This window comes from Fringilla coelebs, assembly GCF_963513975.1.
Source record: "Fringilla coelebs genome assembly, chromosome: 7".
In the NCBI taxonomy this organism is placed as follows: Eukaryota; Metazoa; Chordata; class Aves; order Passeriformes; family Fringillidae; genus Fringilla; species Fringilla coelebs.
In genome coordinates, this window is record NC_140035.1 from 4,432,446 (window position 1) to 4,452,863 (window position 20,418).

The window sequence follows — 20,418 nt, forward strand, 5'->3', positions numbered from 1 at the left end:
GAGCTGCCCTTTAGCAGAGCTGCAGCAGTTCACTGCACTTCCTCTGGTGTGGGCCAGCACCACTTCTCAAGAGTTTTGCAAGAAAAAAAGAATCAGGATTTCTTTACAATAGCTGGAAGATGGAGTTTAGTGCAGATCAAGGTCATGGTTTCCAGGTTTAGGACTTTGCCTTTTGCTTTGTGTCTCATTTATTGTTGCACTTGTGAGGCAGGGTCTTCACACTGATGTGTTTTTATGTGGCTTTTAGTACCTCCCAATTTATGTATTAAAGCCAGGCCAAATCATCTGGAATGCCAGGCAGCAATTTCTATCCATGACACCCGGTATGCAAATATCCACATTACAGCTCACACATGAAGAACTTTTCCTACAGCTGTTGGAGATGCACATTCAGAAAGTCTTTAATAATGAAACCAACGTTGCACTGCAGTAATGAAAAATTCCTTCAGGGATGTTTTCTCCAGCAGGGATAGCATGTAATGCAACCCTCTGAATTCAGATAGGGTGGGTTTTTTTGTTCTGTTTTTAATCTTTGGTCTTTCTTCTCTTTTCGATCCTCTCAAATACTTTCTCCCTTCTTTCTGCTCCTGTGTCAGCTGCTGCCTGGCAACTTTTCTCTGTGTGGTGGGACAGGGCAGGGCACCAGACCGCCTTTGGTCTGGCTGCCAGCACCATCCCCTAGCAACCAGGCCAGGCACTGTGATGCTCTGCAAAGGGCTGCACACCAGCCAGCAACCTTTGTCCTCACTGCCCCTGTCACACCAGGCACTGATGCCACCATCCCTGCCCACCCACACAACCACTCGAAGGCTGTGGCTGGTACACAATAAACAAGAGCCCAACCCAGGTCTCAGTGATGCAGTCCAGGCATTTTCACAGTGACTCATGCCAGAATTACCTTCTGGTGATAATTAATATTCCTGTGTTGTATTATACCGGCAAGTATGAATGATTGGTTCTACTTTGTTTAATTTATCTAAATAAGAGATTTCATAATATTCTATAGCTTGATGAATTAATTTATTTAACTTGTCAGTGTTAATAACTCTGATTATGAGGAAGAAGTTATAAAGTACCCTAAGTGCGAACAGATCTCTAACAGCAGTTTTAACTTTGAATTTAATTCTGACAAGTATTTCAGTCTAGTCTCCTATGCAATTAGCTTCCTTTTTTTGGCTGTGGCAAGGAAAAGAGATTCCCTGGATTCTTTTCTGTAGCTCTCCACTGTATCCTGCTCTCTGTGTATCTCCCCAGTGCTTCTGATTTGGATTTTTCTAGTGGGACTGAGTGAAGACTTCAATAAATATTTGACAAGCCAGACTGGTTCCTGAGCTGTGTACCTGCACTGGTCCTGCGTGTCTCGACATTCAGACACCACACAGAAATCTGAACACAGCTGTGTGCATTCAAACAGCAACAGGGAGGCTGGGAATGCAGAAACTGCTCCCAGCTAAAATTGCCATTCCCTTTTTTTTCTCAAGTCTGAGGCTAAAAAGCCTGTCATACAGCAGGTGATGGCTTGAAGCATCTGAATTATAATATATGTATAGGTACTGCCTTGGATTACGGTCATTTCAGCAAACATTTCAGCCAATTTTTTTTTTTTTTTATTCATAGAATATACACATTAAAACTTTCCCACAGTTCTTGGTGCAGCCTTTATTTGGATGTGGAAAGGAGAGATGAGAGTGGCAGTTAATTCTGTGTAGTTTTACTGTACCATTGAGGTCAGTCATTCCATCATATAGAGATGCACCATCCTTCCAACACTTCATAGGAATTGATGTTTAATGGAAATGAGGCTGAGGGGAATGATTTATCAAAGGTCAACTTTTATTTGTTCAACAGCCTGTATTTTAAAAACCAGACTTCTATGAGAATTCTCGCCTCATGGTGTTATCTTAAAGCAAGTTATATTTTTAGGCAATTTGAAAAATAATTACTTATCAGTAATTGTGTTTTAAGTCGTAATTCTCACTGCATACTCCATATCAAAACTTTATGTCCTGTAAACAAGGAGGCCATTGACTTTTATTATAAATATAATTTAAATATTTTAATAAGCTTATGTGCGTATGTGATCAGCAGTATTGAAAGCAAGATCAATCAGTTCTTCAAAGTCTCTCATAAATGCTAATGTTTAAAATGGGCACTAAATGGCACCGTATCATTAAAGGAAATTATTCACAGAGAGTAGTGAGGACTGTTGTTAAACAAGTATGGAATAAGAATGAAAAGGAGCAAATTAGATGGTAGGAAAGCAGGATTTTAGCTGAGGTGCTTTTGTGAGGAGGCACGAAAGGGCAGCACGCCAATTAACAGATAATAATGTTTGGGGGAAAAGCATCACCGCTTGCAACCCTGCAGACCTTGAAAATTTTGCAGAAGATGCGAGAAGTCAAGATGAAGGAAGGCTATTCTGCAGACAGTTCCACATCCTGAGAATGCCGGGACAGCGTGTTCGCTGTGAATATGTGTGTCTTTATACCATGTGACAGTCCTGGCACGGGGGAAATGCCACTGATTTAATGAGGAATTCCTTAAAACTTGGAATTCCCTTGTTTTCCTTCACACATTTTTCTCACTTTGCTCTAGCGTCTCCACATTTTCGTATTTGAAATGCAGTAGGTTGCTCAAATAACGCCGCAATTAACGCCTAAGAGCCGTATGGTGGTGGCTTGGGGGGTTTGAGGCAGGACACAGGGCAATCCCATCCATAAACCCGGTGGAATGATGTTCCAGGGTGACATTCAGCACGGCTTCATTTTGGTTATAAAAGCAACCGATTTCCAAGATCATGGACACTGCCAGATTTTTTCATCTTCATTCAGACCTGTTTCTGTATTAGCAAAGGTTTTCTACTCTGGGATCCATAATTCTGCTCACTTATGTCTGTATAAATGCTAATTGACTGTAGGTGAATTACACAGGCTTTAAAGGCAGTAGATAAATGCAGAATTTGATCCAAGCGGATTTTCCCCTTTAGCTGTAAATTCTTTGCTGTCAACAAGCAAACCTGCAACCCTCTGTGAGTCCTGACAATCCTTGACCTCAGAGGCGACTCTGGGACCCAGACTGGGCTCTTCAGTTCTTGGGCAATTGAACTTCCCCCAGTTCAACAGATATAATGAAATATTTGACGTACTACGTTGTGTACTTTTCTGTCCTTCAGCATTGCTTGGTCTGGTTCTGGAAGCCCCTTGGCCGTAGTGCTTCATATAAAAGGTATTTAGGCTCTGTGCTGTGGATATAAACGTGAAGGTGAAAGAGCTGAGGCTCTACGCTTGGAATGTGAAGGTCTCAGCCATCAATATTAGCACCCGGCTGTCTTCGGAGAAAACTAATATCTGAGGATGATGTAGAAGTATTATCACCTTTCACCTATTAAAGGGTCTGTTTTTTTTAAAAAAAAAAAGAAAACAAACTTGTGAAGATGTGATAAACTGCAGTTTTGGTATGGGGCCGTTTCAAGGTAATTCTCCTATGTAAAGTCACATAAAGTCTAAACAGGCAGTATCGACTGTGAACTCAGACTTACCTCAAGACAAAAAAGAACACTTAAAGAAGATTGAGCGGTCATTGGTTGTGTTGTTAAAGTAGCGTGATCTCCTACTTTCATTGTCTGTGAATTACTTAAAAACAAAACCCTGTTCAAGGACAGGTTAGCCGAGGCTTGGAGCCACCTGGTCTACTGGGAGTTGTCCCTGCCCACGGCGAATGGCTGGAACTGGATGGGCTTTGGTGTTAACCACAAACCATTCGGCGATTCCGTGGAGCATCTTTAACCCAAGCCAAATTTACCTGGGCATCTTTGGACGACGACTTGGCGCTCACAGCCGGAGGCGGCGCGCACCTCCTTCCCTCAGCATCCCCACAGCTTCACACGGCAAAAGGGCCTGTGGATTTTGTTTTTGTTTTTTTTTTTTTTTCTTTTTAATATATATATATTTTCTTTTTGCTAACTCACTCCTCCTCTCTCAGCCTCACTCGCCTTTGCGAATTATGAAAAAAAAAAAAAAAAAAGAGGAGACACAAGCCCTCCAATTTCAGAGCGCACCCCGGTTCCCACTCGCGGCGGGAGGCCCGGGCGCTGAGGGGCGCCTCCCTTCAGGCGGCTTCGCGCCTCCGGCGCGCGCGTGCGGGGAGCGGGGGGGGGGGGGCGGCGCGCGGCTGTGGCGGCGGGCGGGGGGAGCGGGCGGCGCGAGCGGCGCGCGGAGCCCCGCGGGGCGGCGCGCGGAGCCGTGAGGGGCGGCGCGGGGCGGTGCGCGGGGCGGTGCGGGGCGGAGCGCGGCGCTGCCGGCCGCCGGCGCCCCGCGCTGCCCGCTCGCTGCGTGCGGCGAGCCCAGCCGCGCTCCGCGCTCCGCAAAGTGCCGGCGGTGCCGCCGCGCCTCCTCCCGCACGGGCTCTGCCGCTCCGCGCCCGCGGCAGACAGGCTCGGCTCCTCAGCCTCTTCTCCCGCACGCCCGCCGCGATGTCCGCGCTCCTCCTGGCCCTGGCGACGCTCTGGGGATTACCGCCCGTCGCCGAGGCGCTGGCAGCGGCAGCCCGCGGAGGTAAGGCGCGTCCTTGGCGGGGTGCGGAGCCGCGGGACTTCCCGCCGCTTCTGCTCGGGAAGTTTTGCTCCCTCGTGCCTTGCGCGGACGGGCGCGGCCGCGGAGCGCACCCCTGACCGCGCTCCATCACCGCGCTCCCCTGACCGCGCTCCATCACCGCGCTCCATCACCGCGCTCCCGCACGCCTGGATTGCGGGCGCGCTGCGCTGGGTTGGGGGCGAATCTCGGCGGCGGCGAATACATGGGGGCGAGGAGCGGGATGATGTGCCCGGTGGTCCCGATGACCTCGCCGGGCGCGAACCGCGGGGTGCGATCCGCCACGGGGCGGGCGAGCCGCTGGTGCCGGCGACCCCCGCGGTCCTGGCCGCGGCTCCCCGTGGCAGCCCTGCGGCCGGCGGAGATGTGCCGCAGGAACGGCGAGCGCCCTCCGCTTCCCACAGCCGTCCAAAAGTTCCCTCCTCAATGTCCCCGAGTTGCCGCTCAGTGCCCGAACTTGGATTTGGGCACGGGGGCTCGGGGTCCCGCAGCCGCGGGGTGGGAGATCGCGGAACTTCCAACTCTGTTCTGCTTAGAGAAGTCCCTGATCCGAGAGGGTTGCGGGCTCTGGGTTTCGTGTCTCTTATTGCACAGTCACCAGAGCGCTCTCATCTTCCTGCGAGATGTTTGAATTGGATATTTTCTAAGTATAGCCCAAGTCCGCCTTCTGTGTGGCTCAGGTGCGGGAACGGCGGTGTGCTGCTCTGACTCAGGTTTTCTTAGCGCTGTAGAAAACCCCGCGCGCCAGAAAATTGTCTGTCGGCTTGTTGGAGCCCTTCAGCTCCCAAACTGCGTGGTCTCATGAATGAGATGCCCGGGGTGATGTACACACTCTGCGAGGGTTTAGTTAGATATCAGTAGAAATGCAAATCTCTAAAGCTTTGAATTCTCACTGTTAGACATCCAGCTCCTCTCCATCACGTACACATTACCTACTAAATTGTTTACTAACTGCTTACAACTCGTTTGGGTGAGTGCGGATGCCTCTGCACAGTCGGTCTGGGGTATAGATTTCTGCTTCAGTCGAACTACCAAACCTCTCCCGTCCCTTTCCCACGTAGCCATCAGAATTACATAGGTGATTCATGCTGCGAAAATGAGAAATAACTACCTATCAACGAGGAAAGTATTGCTGCAGCATCGCAAACTAGCATGTTTAAAACACTGCATCACAAGGTGCAGGGATATTGCGAGGAAATGAGGATAGTGTTCCATAGAACGGCACTTGAACAGCCAGAGAGGAAAGGGTCTCAGGAAATCTTTCCAGTTTTATGAAGGGTACATATGCTTTTGCTTTGGTTCACAAAGATTCGTGGTCGTGGTAGTGCTTGTTTGATGGAAAATATTTCAAGAACTTTCCATGTTATTCACAGAATGGTCAGATTAGATTTCAGCAACTGTAGCTTGTATCTGATTTCATGAATAAAAATCAAACTTACAAACATTTAGTGGAATTGTTTTGGAAACTGATTTGTCGCTCTGTATTCCTTCATGGCAGTAAGCAAGTGCCAATTATGCATGAATATTAATTTCTGGTGTTTAAATTTTGTTGAATTTTACCCTTTTTTTTATTTTTCATAGTTACCTTGCTCTGATTTAGGGTTTCACCAAAAAAAAAAAAAAAAAGGTGCTGCCAGCTTTTATTAAAATCAATCCTATCTTAAAACACAGCATCCTGGTAAATCATACCAGCCCCAAAAGTGGGATAAATCAAATTTACTTAGACTCAACTAACTCATCATATCATAATGTCATGTCTTATCAAAACTGAGCACTGCACAAATTATGACTTAAAAGGCATTTTGTTTCACAAAAAACGTCAAGTGGTCTCAACCTAAAAGGGATTCAGGATGAGGCATCCAGAAAAGGAATTACATTCTCACATCAGATAAACTTTATGATACAGTGTAAAAATTATTGACCATACCAAGCTGATTTTCCTTTACAGGAGGAAATTCTGAGTCATTGGAGCATGCTAAGCTCCAATGTGAAAGGCACCGAAATTTGGAATGCACTGAGGTTGGCCATAGGTAATAAGAGAATTGGGAAAATGTCATGGGTTGTGTTAATAGCACTGTTGTGGTAGCCATGGTAATATAACATACTAGTGAGATGCTGTAGGGAGAAGTAACACTCTCCCTTAGATCAGTGGGCAACATCAGGAGGAAAAAAGAGGTGGGGGGTGAACCCCACCAAAGTTTGAATTATCTAAGCTCTTTTCTCTGGGTTTGAAATACAATTAATTCTTTCAGTCTTATCGGGTCTGTCCTCAGCCAGGTTACAGCTCCTCTAACTTCATGTATATAAATAAAATTGTGAAGAGAAAATGATATGGAGAGGGGGAGCTGGAAAAAGGGAAGTGAGCAGAAGGGAGTCCAGCCAGGAGAGTGTGGTAGGATAAGGGCCAAGTCTTGCTGCAGCTGAGGTTGTGCCACTGAAGCCACAAAGAGGTGATTTCTTTTCCTTCTACTTCAGTCAGTTCTTCCTAAGGAAATGGATGGACTCAGATTCCTTGCGACACTTGCAACTCCTTCACAGTGTAGCTGCAACAAATGAATTTATGGAGCCTGAGAAAAACCTTGCAAACAGTTTGGGAAGCTGAGAATGCAACATTTGTTACCTGCTCTCCCTACAGACGCTCAAGGGAACTTCACAGGTCCCATCGGTGCTCTGGTTCTTGTGGGCGTTTCCTTCCCACAGCTCTTCCCAGCCTTGGAGCTTCACCCTGCTCCCTGCCTGGGCTCCTACACCCTTTTTTGTCATCCTTGACTTTTGTGTCTGCTGCTGTGAGCATCATTACATGGACCCACTGCACTAATTGGAGTGATTACCTAGAGGTGATCCAAATTGCAGAGATGCCCTGGATAATGGGAGCTTGACTGGGTAATCTCGGTGTTGTCAGTGAGATGTGTATCCACACCAGTATTAATGAGTTGCATTGCTCGTTATTAATCGACTTGCTGTCTATGCTGAGGCTTGTTTGTGTTGGGTTTTGGTGGCACGTCACTGCTGTCAGCAGCACTGAGCCACTGTCTTCTCCCACTCTTTCATGTGTGGTTTTAGTGTTTTGGAGCTTGCAGGCAGGCACTGGCATGGTGAAACAGCTTCTCAGCAAAGTCTTGCAGATGAGAGATGCTCCTGCAAAGGGAGACTTTGTATGGGATGGGAAAATGTCACATAACTTAAAACTCAAGTTCATGAGTGATGGCATATCACACTTGCTGATTTGAAAACTGTTTTTTTGAAGGAACGACAAATCTTCATGAATTTTACTCCTTTCTGCAGTCCCAAAAACACTTCCAAAACTTCTGTCTTCATCCCACTTAACACGGAATTTATTGTTCTCACAGTGTCCTTTGACCATATTTAAGTGAAATCTGGAAGCAAATTACTTTGAAATGGAATTTTCAGGCTTAAGGTCAGGCTGGTGGGAGTTTGGATTTCTCACCCTGTGGCAGAAACACAAACCAAGCAAAATAAATTTGTCTCCTTGGGATGACTGTTGATGGCCTTCATTCCCTGGTGAGGTGCCACAGCAGGCAACTCTGACTTCACTGGGAGCCTTTACAATACAACTTTGTCATTACTAGCACCTTAATGCTGGAAACTGGGTGTGCCAGCACTGCTGTACTTCACCAGACTGAGCTCCAGCTTGGCCATCTGTTGGAAAGTGTTCTTGAAAAAAACCTACAAAAGCTGTTTCTGTGCTGTACTACAGAGGTGGATATTCCCATAGTTAACTCTGTTATGTTCTGAACATAGATAATATGTATTAGTGTCTTATGTGCAAAAGAGATGATTCCAATGTCATAGTGACTTTGCTGTTTATTTATTTACCCTAAAAAAAACCCACTACTTAAAAACATGCCTATCATTAGAGAGGCAAAATTACAGAGGAGGGTGAAAATATATCAAGGAATTTGGGACAGTTCTTTGCAGGATGTGTGATAAGGGTTAATTAAAGTCAGGAATGGTGGGAGATGTCCACAAGCGCAGTTTCAGTCGCTGACTGGTTTTGGAGGCACTCAGAGCTGTCTGTCTGCCCTCAGCTGAATTTGTGAGTGCACACACAAACCCCTGGCACTCCTGGAGCCGGAGCTCTGTGTGTGGGTTCCTGTGAACTGACGTGCACATTCTCTCTTACCTAGTTTGCTCTTTCAGTGGTTTCTGAGAGCTGAAGTTTAGTAAAAAGAAAGTGGTAGAAACACACAAACTATTTAAAGGCTAAGCTGCATTTTAAAGTTCAATACTAGGTGTTTGATGTGAAAAGACTATGTGTAAACTTGTTCTGCAGCAAGCCTTTTACTAATTTATCACAGCAGTTCTGCTGGAGCTGTGGCAGGTTGAAGGAGCTGTCCTCCAAAGGCTTGGAGAGAAGCTCTCACTTCGCACAGTGCTTCCTTTGAAGAGCTGCATGACGGCTGCTATGTAAATCTGACTAGATGCCATACCTTTGAGGTTCATATGGACCCCAATCTTTCTGCATTTAACCTGGCAAAACTCACATTGACTTCATCTGCAAGGTTGGAAGTGAGTGTTCCTCCAGCACCTTCTTACATATCCTTTACTGTTTTTTTGCAGTTGAAGAAATTTGGTTTCTCCATTTTGCACTGGCTCAAAGGACTTATGTAATTGTAACTTGTGAATTTAGAATTATGGCTTTCTCTAGAAAGGCTGGCAATTTAGATAATAGAACATTGTTTTTGTTACAGTAGCATATTTGGAATCCCAGCATGTTGTTGCTTTTTTCCTGGTTTTTATGCATTAATCTGTCGCTTAATAGTCTTGTTCTTCAAATGCAATTAAAAAAATTTTGCTTAGAGAACTCATTTTAATTGCACTTCCTCAAAACATTCTTAATGATGAACAGTGAAGATGAAAATAGCAGAACTTGGCTACTTCTAAGCGAGTTATACAGACTATTGAGTCTGTATTTAATGTCAGTTTGGGCTAAGTGTAGACATTGGAGAACTAGGTCTTAAATTTGTAAGTGCAATTAGGAACTAATTGGGTTTCTTTAAAAATATAATTACTCAAATAATGACTTTGCACCTTCTGTCTAACCCACTAGTTTGCTTTTTAATTGAACAAGTGGATTTTTTTCCCCATAAATTATCTCTATCGAAGATATGAAAATATTTGTAAACTTATCCCAGATAGCTAGCCAGTTGTTGACCATAATGGGACAAATTCCCAAGATGTACCAAAACATAGGGCTGTAAAGTGATACAAATCTTAATTTTTAAGCAGTTGGTAAAGTGAAATAACCAGGACTTGTTGCTGTAGAATCAGCTGCTCAGCCCAGCCGTGGTCCTGCTGACAGGATTCCTTTGGTGAGGATGCTCTGGAGCCTCTGCAGGAGGGAAGGGCATTTTCCCATGGGTGCTGGGCTGTGGGAGAGCAGGATTAGACCTCAGTAATGGAATTCCAATAAAACTCAGTCAGTGCCTTTTAATTAGATTTAATGGCAACTGGGAAGGATCATTAGAGATAAACACATGCTTTTGCCAGTAATACGTTCACCATGTTATTAATCTGATTTAATTTGCAAGATCCACATAGCAGGAGTAAGATTTTTCTCTGTACCTGGGAAGTGTTATATGAGCCCATTACATTTTGTTGTTCTATATGTCATTGCTTCCCAAGCAGTATGTAAATCCAGAATTGGGGCTGGGCTCTGTGTGTGGTGGTTATGAACCCTGGCAGTCTTAGGGCAGGGCTGCATGCTGGAGAGAAGGCTGTTTGTCTCTTTAGAAACCGCATTTTTATTGACCATTTTGCTATAAATTGCAATGGTGTATTAATAACAAAACACTGCAATATGCAGAGTGTGCTGCTAAGTAATAGGGCTTTTTAGAGATGATGTAATGCCAGTCTGGAAGTGAGGTACGCCTGGAGATTTTTATTTCCATGCAGTTGGAAATACAGCCTAGTTCTCTGAGGCGGAAAAACAGATTACAGCATTACGAGTTCTAGATATGGTACGTTGCATCCTGAAATGCTCTTCCCAACCCAACAGTGCTCCTAAACACCTCTCCTGCTGCTTCCTGCTGAGTGATGAGCCCTTCCAGAGGAGCCAGACAGCTGAAACTCAGCTTCACTTCAGAAACAAGGATGTACAAGGATGTTTCCTTTTCTTGGAAATACTCATGTATTTTGGGCTATCTATTGCCTGGTTGTCTGCATGACATCCCTTGGTAACATTTGGCCATGGCACTCTTGAATGACTTACACTTCAAGTGCAGTAGAATAAGTGCTAGCAGCTAAAATCTAAGCCATGAGAATAATATCTGTTATTCCTCAAAGTTTTCACTACTGCAGGGCTCTGTTTTTAACAGCAGTTCATAAGAGTGACTCCTGGTTTTCCTCGAATGAGCAGAGAGAATGAAAAGGTGCAGTTGTGGTTTTTGCAGTGGTATTTTGGGCTGGGGATGGGCTGTGTGCAAGCAAGACTAATGCCAATGCAATGCTCTGAAATGCAGTGTTTTGATGTGAGGTGCTCTGTCTAGAAGATTGTTCTGTGAACACATGGACATGCTCCCACAAAAATTCCCATCTGGCTTTCTTATAAAGCTTTGTGATTGTAATTTACTGCCTGGAAACTTAACAAAAATATCTTCTCAGTGCTACTTTTTAAAATACAATTTTGATATTGTCAAATAGTTTGGGCTGCTGTGTATAATTTTCTCAGAGGCTGTGATATGGTGTAGAGCACTTGGGTCTCCACCTCCCTTAACATGCAGGAAAGTATTTTTCCTGAAGCAAAGTTCTTCTCAATAATTCCAAGGCACTGGAAGTACCAAAAACCCATCACTTCTGATACATCCCTCTTAGCGTATAATTTTTTTTTTGAGAAATGCTGTAGTGTTGTGTAGTCAAAAAAATGCGAGTTTGAAAAAGTTACACTAATGCCAGAAGATCACAAAAAATCAGAAGTTTTCTACATGATAGGTAGATTTCCACAAAACACCTGCCTCTTTTTCCTTGCAAATAGAGGGAAGATAAAAGAGGAGAGAGCAAAGTAAGTTCATTGCTGCTTGGATGCTCTTTTGCATATGCAAACACACACTGATTTACCCAAAGTATATTGGTATTTGTGTAAAGCTGTGTGCTTAGGAAATCAAAGTGTGTCATTTGCCAATGAGACTTTTTCTTCTCTGAAGCAAAACATTTTTAATGTTTTGTAAACAAATAGATTTCAGACCTTCATCAAGACCCCTGAAGTCAATGGATTCTTTGTTTTCTCCTTGAAGTAATAGAATCAGGTTGCATCTAAGTGTAAAGGAACTTTGAAGAATTTTATTAAAATTTCACTGGAAATTCTTAATTAGAGGATCTCTAATTAAATTACATTGTCTGTATTGCCCTATGACTTTTATGAAAGAAATACCTATTTAGCGAAATATTTCTATTCCAATAGTTGGTTCAGTTTTGTAGGATTTGTCAAACTGAACACGTTTATATTTCTCTTATCTAATTTTAAATTATGTGCATCACATGCATGATTACTTCTCATTTCAGAATCTGTAATCCTCTAGAAGAAGAGTTATTGCATGAATTCTTTTAATAAAGTTTATTTGATTTTTTTTAATGTAAAAACATTAGTTTTTGCTAGGAAACTGCCTTCCTGTGAGGTCAGAAAACCTGAGAAAATTCCAGACAGGTCAATATGCTAAGATGTGTATGGTCTGCAAGTCATTGGTTGGTTAAGCCTAGTTTTTTTCTACACAGAAGGATCTGCTGGTCTTCTACATGATGCACTACCCTTTTCTTCATAAAAAATGTATATTGGCTTTGGAGATGTGGAAGTATTATAAAGGTGGCACCTTCTCACTCTGCACATCAGTTCCCTATGAATCTTTGCAGATTTATCCAAGGATGAGCATGCTTGACCTTCTTTTGGAGCCTGTCCTAAAGCAGCTGTTTTTCCAGCAGTATTTAGTAAAGTATAATGAGGGGTAGGTCAAGCCTGTGTGTTCTCCAGTGCTGATAGTCATATTTCTCCTGGAGGAAAACTGGCCTGCCTTCCAAATTCATCAGAAACACTTGGTTTAAAATAGGTTTATTTTGTGTAACTATTGAAGTTGCTTTTTCTGAGGAATGTTTGCAGGCAGTGGGAGTTTAAGAGTACAAGGAGTGGAGGAAGGCTGCAAAATGGAATTTGTTCTCCTTGGGCCCAAGTCCTAAGCCAAGTGTTTTTATTCTTATATTTAGATTTCAGAAAGAATGGTGAGCAGAAAATGGTTTCTTCATTGTGGTATCTTACAGTAAGGAGTCTTAGGCAAAACTCTTGAGGCTGCAATGTTAAATCCTGTGCAAGGGAGATGGAGCAGGTCTGAAACTTAAATGTTAAATCCTGTGCAAGGGCGATGAAGCAGGTCTGGATTATAAAAGTGTGAAAACTTAAGCGCTGTGCTGGGCCTACAGCTTATGTATGCCTTTGGAAACAAAGCTGTTCTGTGCTGGAGCAAAAAGATGTTTCAGAGGCTCACCTGGGCAGGTGATGCTGTAGGACTGCTGTAAACCCTTCTGTGAGAATATATTGCACATATATGCATATGTATATAGAGCTGTAGAGGGGGAGACATGAGAGGTGCTGTGCTAAGTACAGCAAAGCCAGGAGTACCAGGGCTTTTTTCAGCAGATAGAATCTGATGCCCTGACCCAAGTGGCCCATTATCACATTTCTTCAAACTGGAGCAAGCTATTCAGGTCAGTGTGTGTGTACAGACCCACCTGAATGAATTCCTCAGCTTGCACTTGCTGTGTTACATTTCTTACTCTGGGTTTCCAGTGGCCGTGAGTTGAGTAGAGTTGACAGTACACAATATTACCTATTTACTCGGTAGATTATACTCCTCTGGAGAATTGGTGTCAGCTAATCTGCTACTTCTGCATTTTCAGAGACCTGTGAACTGCATCTGCAGTACTATTGCAGAAGAGTGTCAGATCTAAATTTCTATAATTTTCTTATTTACCTTGGATTTCTGGGCCTCTGTGTCCAGGTCTCCAGCCTTTGACACTTATTTTGTCCTGTGAATCGCTTGCTTTCTGTGCAGAAATTCTCTCTGTCAGTATCCAATTTTGGCCACTCTTAGGGTGGTAAGAAGTTTGAAGCAGATGGTTGTCAACAGATGATGACAAAATTCTGAAATACGGCTCTGATACAAACTGTGAGGCTGACTATTTAAGGCCTATTTGAAGCACATTCAAGTGTATGGTGCCTGCTTGTGTTTCTAATGCTATTGCTACCTTTGCTGTGGAACATTCTCGGAACAATTCATAAGTTCCATACTTTTTTCTGAAAACAGCATAACTCCCCACACCAATTAGTGGTGTTCAGTAATGAGTATATGAACCATGTTATGATTTTGTGTCAGTTAGAATTGTTAAATGCTCCTTGATGAAACCATGCTGATTTACATTAATTGGTGGCCTGTCTTCCCACAATGGCATCACACTGTGTCAGAAGTGCCTCACAAAAAGTTGTAACATAACTAAACTCTCAGTGATTGCCCATGATTGCCATTCTGCTGTTGACTGCTGCTCTGAATACTTACCAGCAAAAGACTTGAAAATTCAGGAGATTTTAATAAGTGGCTGTGAGCCTTAGGAGCATAACTAAAAGCATTTGCATAAAATGAGCGCTGAGATCCAGTAGGTGTGGCACAACTCAGATCCTTCCACTGCATTCCCTTTGCTAATCCAGCAGCTCAAAGAAATTGAAGTGCATTAAAGTCTGTTTACGTGGCTATGAAAAGCATGATGCAAATATGCAAATTGAAGAGCGCATCTTCCACAAGTTTATATATCTTAATGAAAAATGTCAGAGCGTAATATATCAACAGTCTGCTTCGCCCCACAGTAGCCAGTTTTTTCTAAAGATAGCACAGCATGTCCTTGGTGTACTACTAGGAGTAAATTAACACAGCAGCGTGCTTGCTTTGAAGTCAGCTGATGATTCTTCTGCTGATTTTTGGGGAGGGAGGACTTGTCTGCTGAGGGTGGTCATCTTGAACTGCTTACCACTTATTCATGCACACAAAATCTTTATCTAATTTCTTTTGGTATCCTGTTTTCTGTTGAGTGGAAAAGTTGCCCCACCTGAGTGGAAATCTTGGATTGTGTATTGTGGGACACATGAGAAGCATAAGCTGGCCATGGGTGTTTTGCTAGTGGGCCAGCAGAGTGGTCACTCCCACTTGGGTGCATCTGATTTCACCTCACGAATTCTGGTTTCATCCTGAGTAGGATATCCCTCTCTTTTTTCCTTTTTTTTCTTCGTGTCAAATTTACAAAATCTCATGTCTGGGAAATTCCCTTACAGCTTCAGGAGGCCAGGTGCTGCTGAGCTCATTGGAGAGTCACAGCTGTTGATGGTACAGGTGTCTGTCAAATGCTGTGTTTTCATTTGGGGTTTGCAGCCACAGGGAAAAAAACAAACTGGAAGTGAATGGAGGAGGGTTACTTGTTAAATTACAGCATTATTTTATTTGATGGGAAGCTGAAAAGGCATGTCCAGTACCAAAAAACCCTAAAAATCTCCACAGTGCTTCTGAACCGAAAAGAACTTGTGTTGCTGAATACATGAGGAGTTAAGCAGCAACATTTGGTATGTGCAAGTATTGTCTTTGATAAGCCATGGGGAAATCAACATCTTTTCTTTCTTTCCTGAAAATACAGGAGGCTTCTTGAAGCACTTGCTTTTGGGAATGAGTGTATTAGTGAAGAGTTCATGGATGATCCAGATCTAATTTTTATAGAAATGAATGGTAACCCACTGTGGGACCTCAAGTCTGCGTGGGTGTATTTTTGCATTCACCTTCCTTATTCTAGACTTAAGGAATCCTTTTTATTTTTTTATTTTTTCCCCACTGATAAATAAGTGAAGTTTAAAAGTAACTCATCCCAGTAGGAATCACTACCATTGTAAGAAGGGGAAAAAAAGAAGTCAGCATTAGTGCAGTGATGTTTGAATAGCACCATGTAATCCCCCCACACTTCGGTAATAAAGCTGCATGGGCTGCAGTCAGCGTTCCTGTCAGTACCTTTCTATTGACATCTTTCTGTCAGAAAGGATGAAGTGAAGAGTAAAACCTAACTCTGTTTTCTCTTATGCTAAATGTATTCTGCAAAGCTTTGGTGAAATACAAAGCATGTGGACTTTGCAGATAGTGTTTGCATTTGGGACTTGTGGGAAAATTTATGTGAACTTTGTGCTGTGGGAATGGTTGCCCTTTAAAGCAATTGGTTATATTTAATGTAAGTACATACCTCAAAACTGTATTTGGTGGAGTGCTCTGTTCTTCAGAGCTCTTTTGTTTTTAGGGGCAGGAGTGTGTAATGACTGGTATGAACTGAGTTTTTACAATTTGGTCGGCTTGGGTGCACACACTTACTGTTTTTTTGCCCTGAGAAGTCTGTTAGTGTTTAAAAGCAGCAGACAAACCCAAAACCCTGTCAAAGTAAGCCAGAGTACTTTGCAATTGTCTGCTGAAACCATCTAATAACATAGTCCAAAAGCTCATTAATATTGATTTTCTTAATTCTCTCAATAACCTGAACATTTGTTCTAATTACAAGAGGAATAAAAAGCAGACTAACAGGTTCTTAGATGTCAAAGTCTGTTGGACCACAAAGTATCCAAAAGGATATCCTTCAGAAGGAGTAAGTGGGAGGTATGAGTATGAATTTCATTAGCCAGTAACAATATGCATACCCATATTTGGGGGAGAAACACCTCTCAAAACATCTCCTTCCTGCTGGACCTCTGGGCTCATACACTTGGCAAGGTCACGACTCCTGCCTACCTTTGCAGCCTTTTCTGTGCAAGAGGCTGGGGAAAGTTTTGGAAAAACTGGTAAATTACATTTTTTTTGCAAAGAAAATACCTGAGCAATTAGGACTAGGTAAAGCACCTCTGGAAGGAGTGGGGTTGGGCTCCTGTTTCTCCTGTGATGGTGGAGAAAGGTTGCCCATGGTGTGATGGTCTAGTTCTTCATGTGAATGATGCAGGCATCAAGAATAGCATTAGTTCTTGGAGCAATTTTAAATGTGAGCTAAGTATTCTTCTTAAGAAAAAAAAACAATAAAAGGAAGCATTTTAATTTTTCTGTGTAGTCTTAAGTGTTATATAATAGGGAAGAAAATCACTCTTTTGTCCTTAGTAACCCTTTGATTGCCATAGAATCTGATCTGAGACATGCCTTCTGTGCTGGTGGTGCTGCTGATGCTGATCTTGGAGTGAGGGGCCAAGGATGGAGCTCTGACCCTGGCCCACCTGGGCTATACCCTGGCTCCTCCCCAGGGGAGGGTTCCCCCTCCTCAGACCTCATTCCCTGTCAGGCCCAGATTACCACATTCAGTTTGTGTGGGCTTTGTACCCAACAAACCTGTGCAGAGCTTGGGCACAGCAATAACAGTCCTCGAGGCTGAGGTTGTTCTTCCTCCCAGTCTCTTATCAGGTGGGTGCTGATAAAGCTTGAGATCCCTCTTGAATTTCATTGGAAATTCTTTTGGAGAAGACTGGCTAGTAATAGCCCAAGGAGGAGAAATGGTGTCCCAGGAAAGGCAATGGTGTTGCTGAAGAAGGAAAATCTGAAGGATTTTCTTCCCTGAGTGCTGTGCTTCCTACACAGGAAGAGACGAAAGGCTTCATCAATCTCCCTCTTATTAAACTGGCACAGCTAATATATTCTGCTAAAATGTGTTCATCATGCTGTTTAAAACAGCCAGGTTAGAAATCTACTGACAATAAATGAAGATTTATTGGTTTTTGTGTCATTGGGGCACCTAAGACAGGTTTGGAATACTAACTGGAATTTGTGAAAGGGGAAAAAACTGTTTCGGTGCCATTTAATTAACTATCTGGCCAATATTTCTCCCTTTTTATTGTAAAATCTGTAAGTTGCAACTGGCTGCAAAAGTACTCTTCTGCAACTCTGCCAACAGTTAACAAATAAACACATTAATACAGAAAGTCTTGTAGAGATCCATGTGTACTGGATAAAACCATACCTTGAACTGCAGAGATGGCTTGTTTTAACAAACCAGCAAGCTAGAAGATAATAATTGCATTTTGTGTATCTCTTGGTAAGTGTGGCTGTGCAGGATAACTGAAATCAGTGCAAATATGAGCAGTATTTTCTTTTTAACTGAAGTCATACCTGGAGCCCGATGTAAATAACCTATTTTATGCAAGTCCCAGATACTTTTATTGCTTAGTCTCTGTATTGTGTTGTTATTCTAAGCAATAGCACTGTAAGCTGTGATCCAAATACAGAGTTGCAAGTCTTCAAATTTCTACCAAAATTTGAATCAAGTTTGTGGATTAAGGCCTAACAAGATTTATTGAGGTTAAAAGAAAAGTATTTTTTGGAGAGCTGATTTATGTAAACATTCATGTAATTTGTCCAAGCAATCTTGACTGAGAGATAGCACTATGGATCATGACTTCAGACACTTTCTGGGATCCACTGAAGTAAAAACTGGGAGTTTGTGTGCTTTGCTGGTCACTGTTCCTCTCCCAGCTTCCCATGGCAGGAGTGCTGCCCTGCAGGCTGCGTCTCCCTGACCTTTGAGGAGATTGCTACTGCTGTTTGGGGAGCTGCAAGCACAAAGGGAAAATTGGGATTTTTATCACTCAAGGTCAAAGCACTGACACCAAATGACTGGTTCGTGTTTTAGCTTAAAATGCTGCAGACAGCACATTATGGGCAAGGATATGTAAAGCTCACCTTCACTGTGAGATCTACCAAAGGGGGAAATATCTGAGCCTGCCTCGTGATGCACAAAATGCTGTGGCAAGCAACTGTTTTGGGGAGATGGAGACCAAGTTTTGTAAGCATTTAGAAAAAAATGAAAAGAAATCCAAAGCTGAATTAACTTTATTCTCTCTCTTGCAGCTGCTGGAGCTCTTGCAGTCCCTCTGGTCAGGCTTCCAGCGGGAGCTCTCGGGTTGAAAGGTTAACGACTCATTTACTAAGCAGTGCCATTTTCTTTCATTTTTCATCTGCAATTATCTCTACTCCTCTAAAAACTGAAAGGCCCTTCCAAAACATATTGTACTGATGCATTATTGCTGTCAATTAGTTATTAAATCATAGATCTTTAAAAGTGAAATCCAAGTATGCATGAATTTATTCGGCTGCTGCACAGCCACTCAATTACAGAAGTGATGCATATCATATCCAGGCAGCTCTGAATATTGGCAGATGTTTCTTAATAAGGATCACAGTGTTCATTTGAATTGTCATTTTTGGGGGATTCTGGGGGAAGGATGGATACTGAAGGAAGCACCTTGAGGATGGTGCAGTAGAGGAGCAAAGCAGATCCATCCTGCTGTGGGATTGTTTGTGGGGTGAGAGCTCAATGTGAGAGCTGGAGACAATCAGGGTGAGAGATGGCAATGCCTTCTATGTAGGGGTGGCAAGATTAGAAAAGAACCACATCCTGAGCCCTGGTTACAGGGATGGTGGCAAGGAAAGAGGAATTGCCAGTAACTTGTAAATCATAGGCTTAAAGACTGCAATAGTGGTGTTGTGGTTTCAGGGAATGGAAGATGATGAGGGCAAAAGCCAGATTTTTTCACAGCTGTTTGATATGGTATTCGTGTTCATTTATGAATTCCTTAAATTAGCAGTTTCACTTTTCTGCTGTCTACTATACTTTGACTCTTAACTGAATTAAGTCACGTTATAAATGACATCTTTCCACAGTTGGAATACGGGTTAGCACTCCCAAGAGGGGTGCTTTAATGAGGTTGTTGCTATGACAGCTCAGCTTCAGGTAGCACATGTGCCACTTCAGAGTACCCTCTCTCCCCTCAAAACATTGCAGCAACTTCTGCGAGGGCATTTTAGACCTTTCAGTGTATTTTATGACCAGCACTTTGTATTTCTCTTCTCCTAATAATGCCGCTGAGGTATTCTGTTTGTTTCTGCTTTTATTCCTGCAATGTTAATAGCAGTGCATGACTTGACAAGTTAAAGAAACAAGGAGGTGTTGGTTCTTTGGCAATTTCAAAGGATTCTCTGAGGACAAGTCAAAACATTTACAGAAAGAACAGGTGCAAACACTATAGTGTTTACAGCGGAGATGTGTGGGGCCTGCACTTCTGATATTCACATCAAAGAACTTCACAATGAATGGAAATTGTTTATTACCTACTTGGACACCTGGTAGGAATACAGACATTCCTGTTGGGATACAGCCTTGTAGGTGGCTGCAGGGATTTGCCTCTGCAGAGCAGCTGGCTGTGGTCTGTGGCCAGGCTGTGTAATGGCTCTCAGTACCTCAAAGATGTTAAATCATGCAGTTGTATTTTTCAGAAACACTCTGAGGTTGTATTTGCTTTGCCACTGCTGTCTGCTAGAGTCATGAGGCTGCCTGGTAGGGCGAGAAAAGTCTTTCCTATTAGAAACCAATTCACTCCATCCCTGCCTTTCTACGGGGGCTCTGCTCTTGTTGAGTGCCAATTTTTGCACAGTTACATGTGGGTAGGTAGTTCCAAGCTCAAGGCTTTGAATCTCAGTGTGGTCCAGACAAAGACTGACACCAGTATTTTTGGAAAAAAAAAAAAACAACAAACAACCAGAAATAGCAGAAGTCCTCACCACAGTTTAACAAAGTTATTCCACAAAGGTGTTGGAACAGCCTTTAGGACGCATGGTGTCAGAGTTAGCACTCTGTATTGTGAATATTGCTCTGTTGTTGCTTGCCCATGAAATGACAAAATGTCATGTTTAAACTCAAGTGAGCAGCTCTAAAATGCATTTCTGCTGCTTCAGTGTTTTCTAGTTGCTTTGTAGACACAAGAGACTTTATTATT

General features: G+C 43.0%; 1 protein-coding gene across 1 annotated transcript in view; it reads left to right on the forward strand.

Annotated features, from left to right (window-relative positions):
• Positions 1 to 4,471: 4,471 nt before the first annotated feature.
• LRP1B (LDL receptor related protein 1B) overlaps positions 4,472 to 20,418 on the forward strand; it is a gene marked incomplete at both ends in the record, with an annotated part of 618,484 nt that continues 602,537 nt past the window's right edge. The window contains one exon of the mRNA XM_084209463.1: positions 4,472 to 4,553. Coding sequence (XP_084065589.1) covers positions 4,472 to 4,553 — 82 coding nt within the window. The remainder of the gene's footprint in view (positions 4,554 to 20,418) is intronic.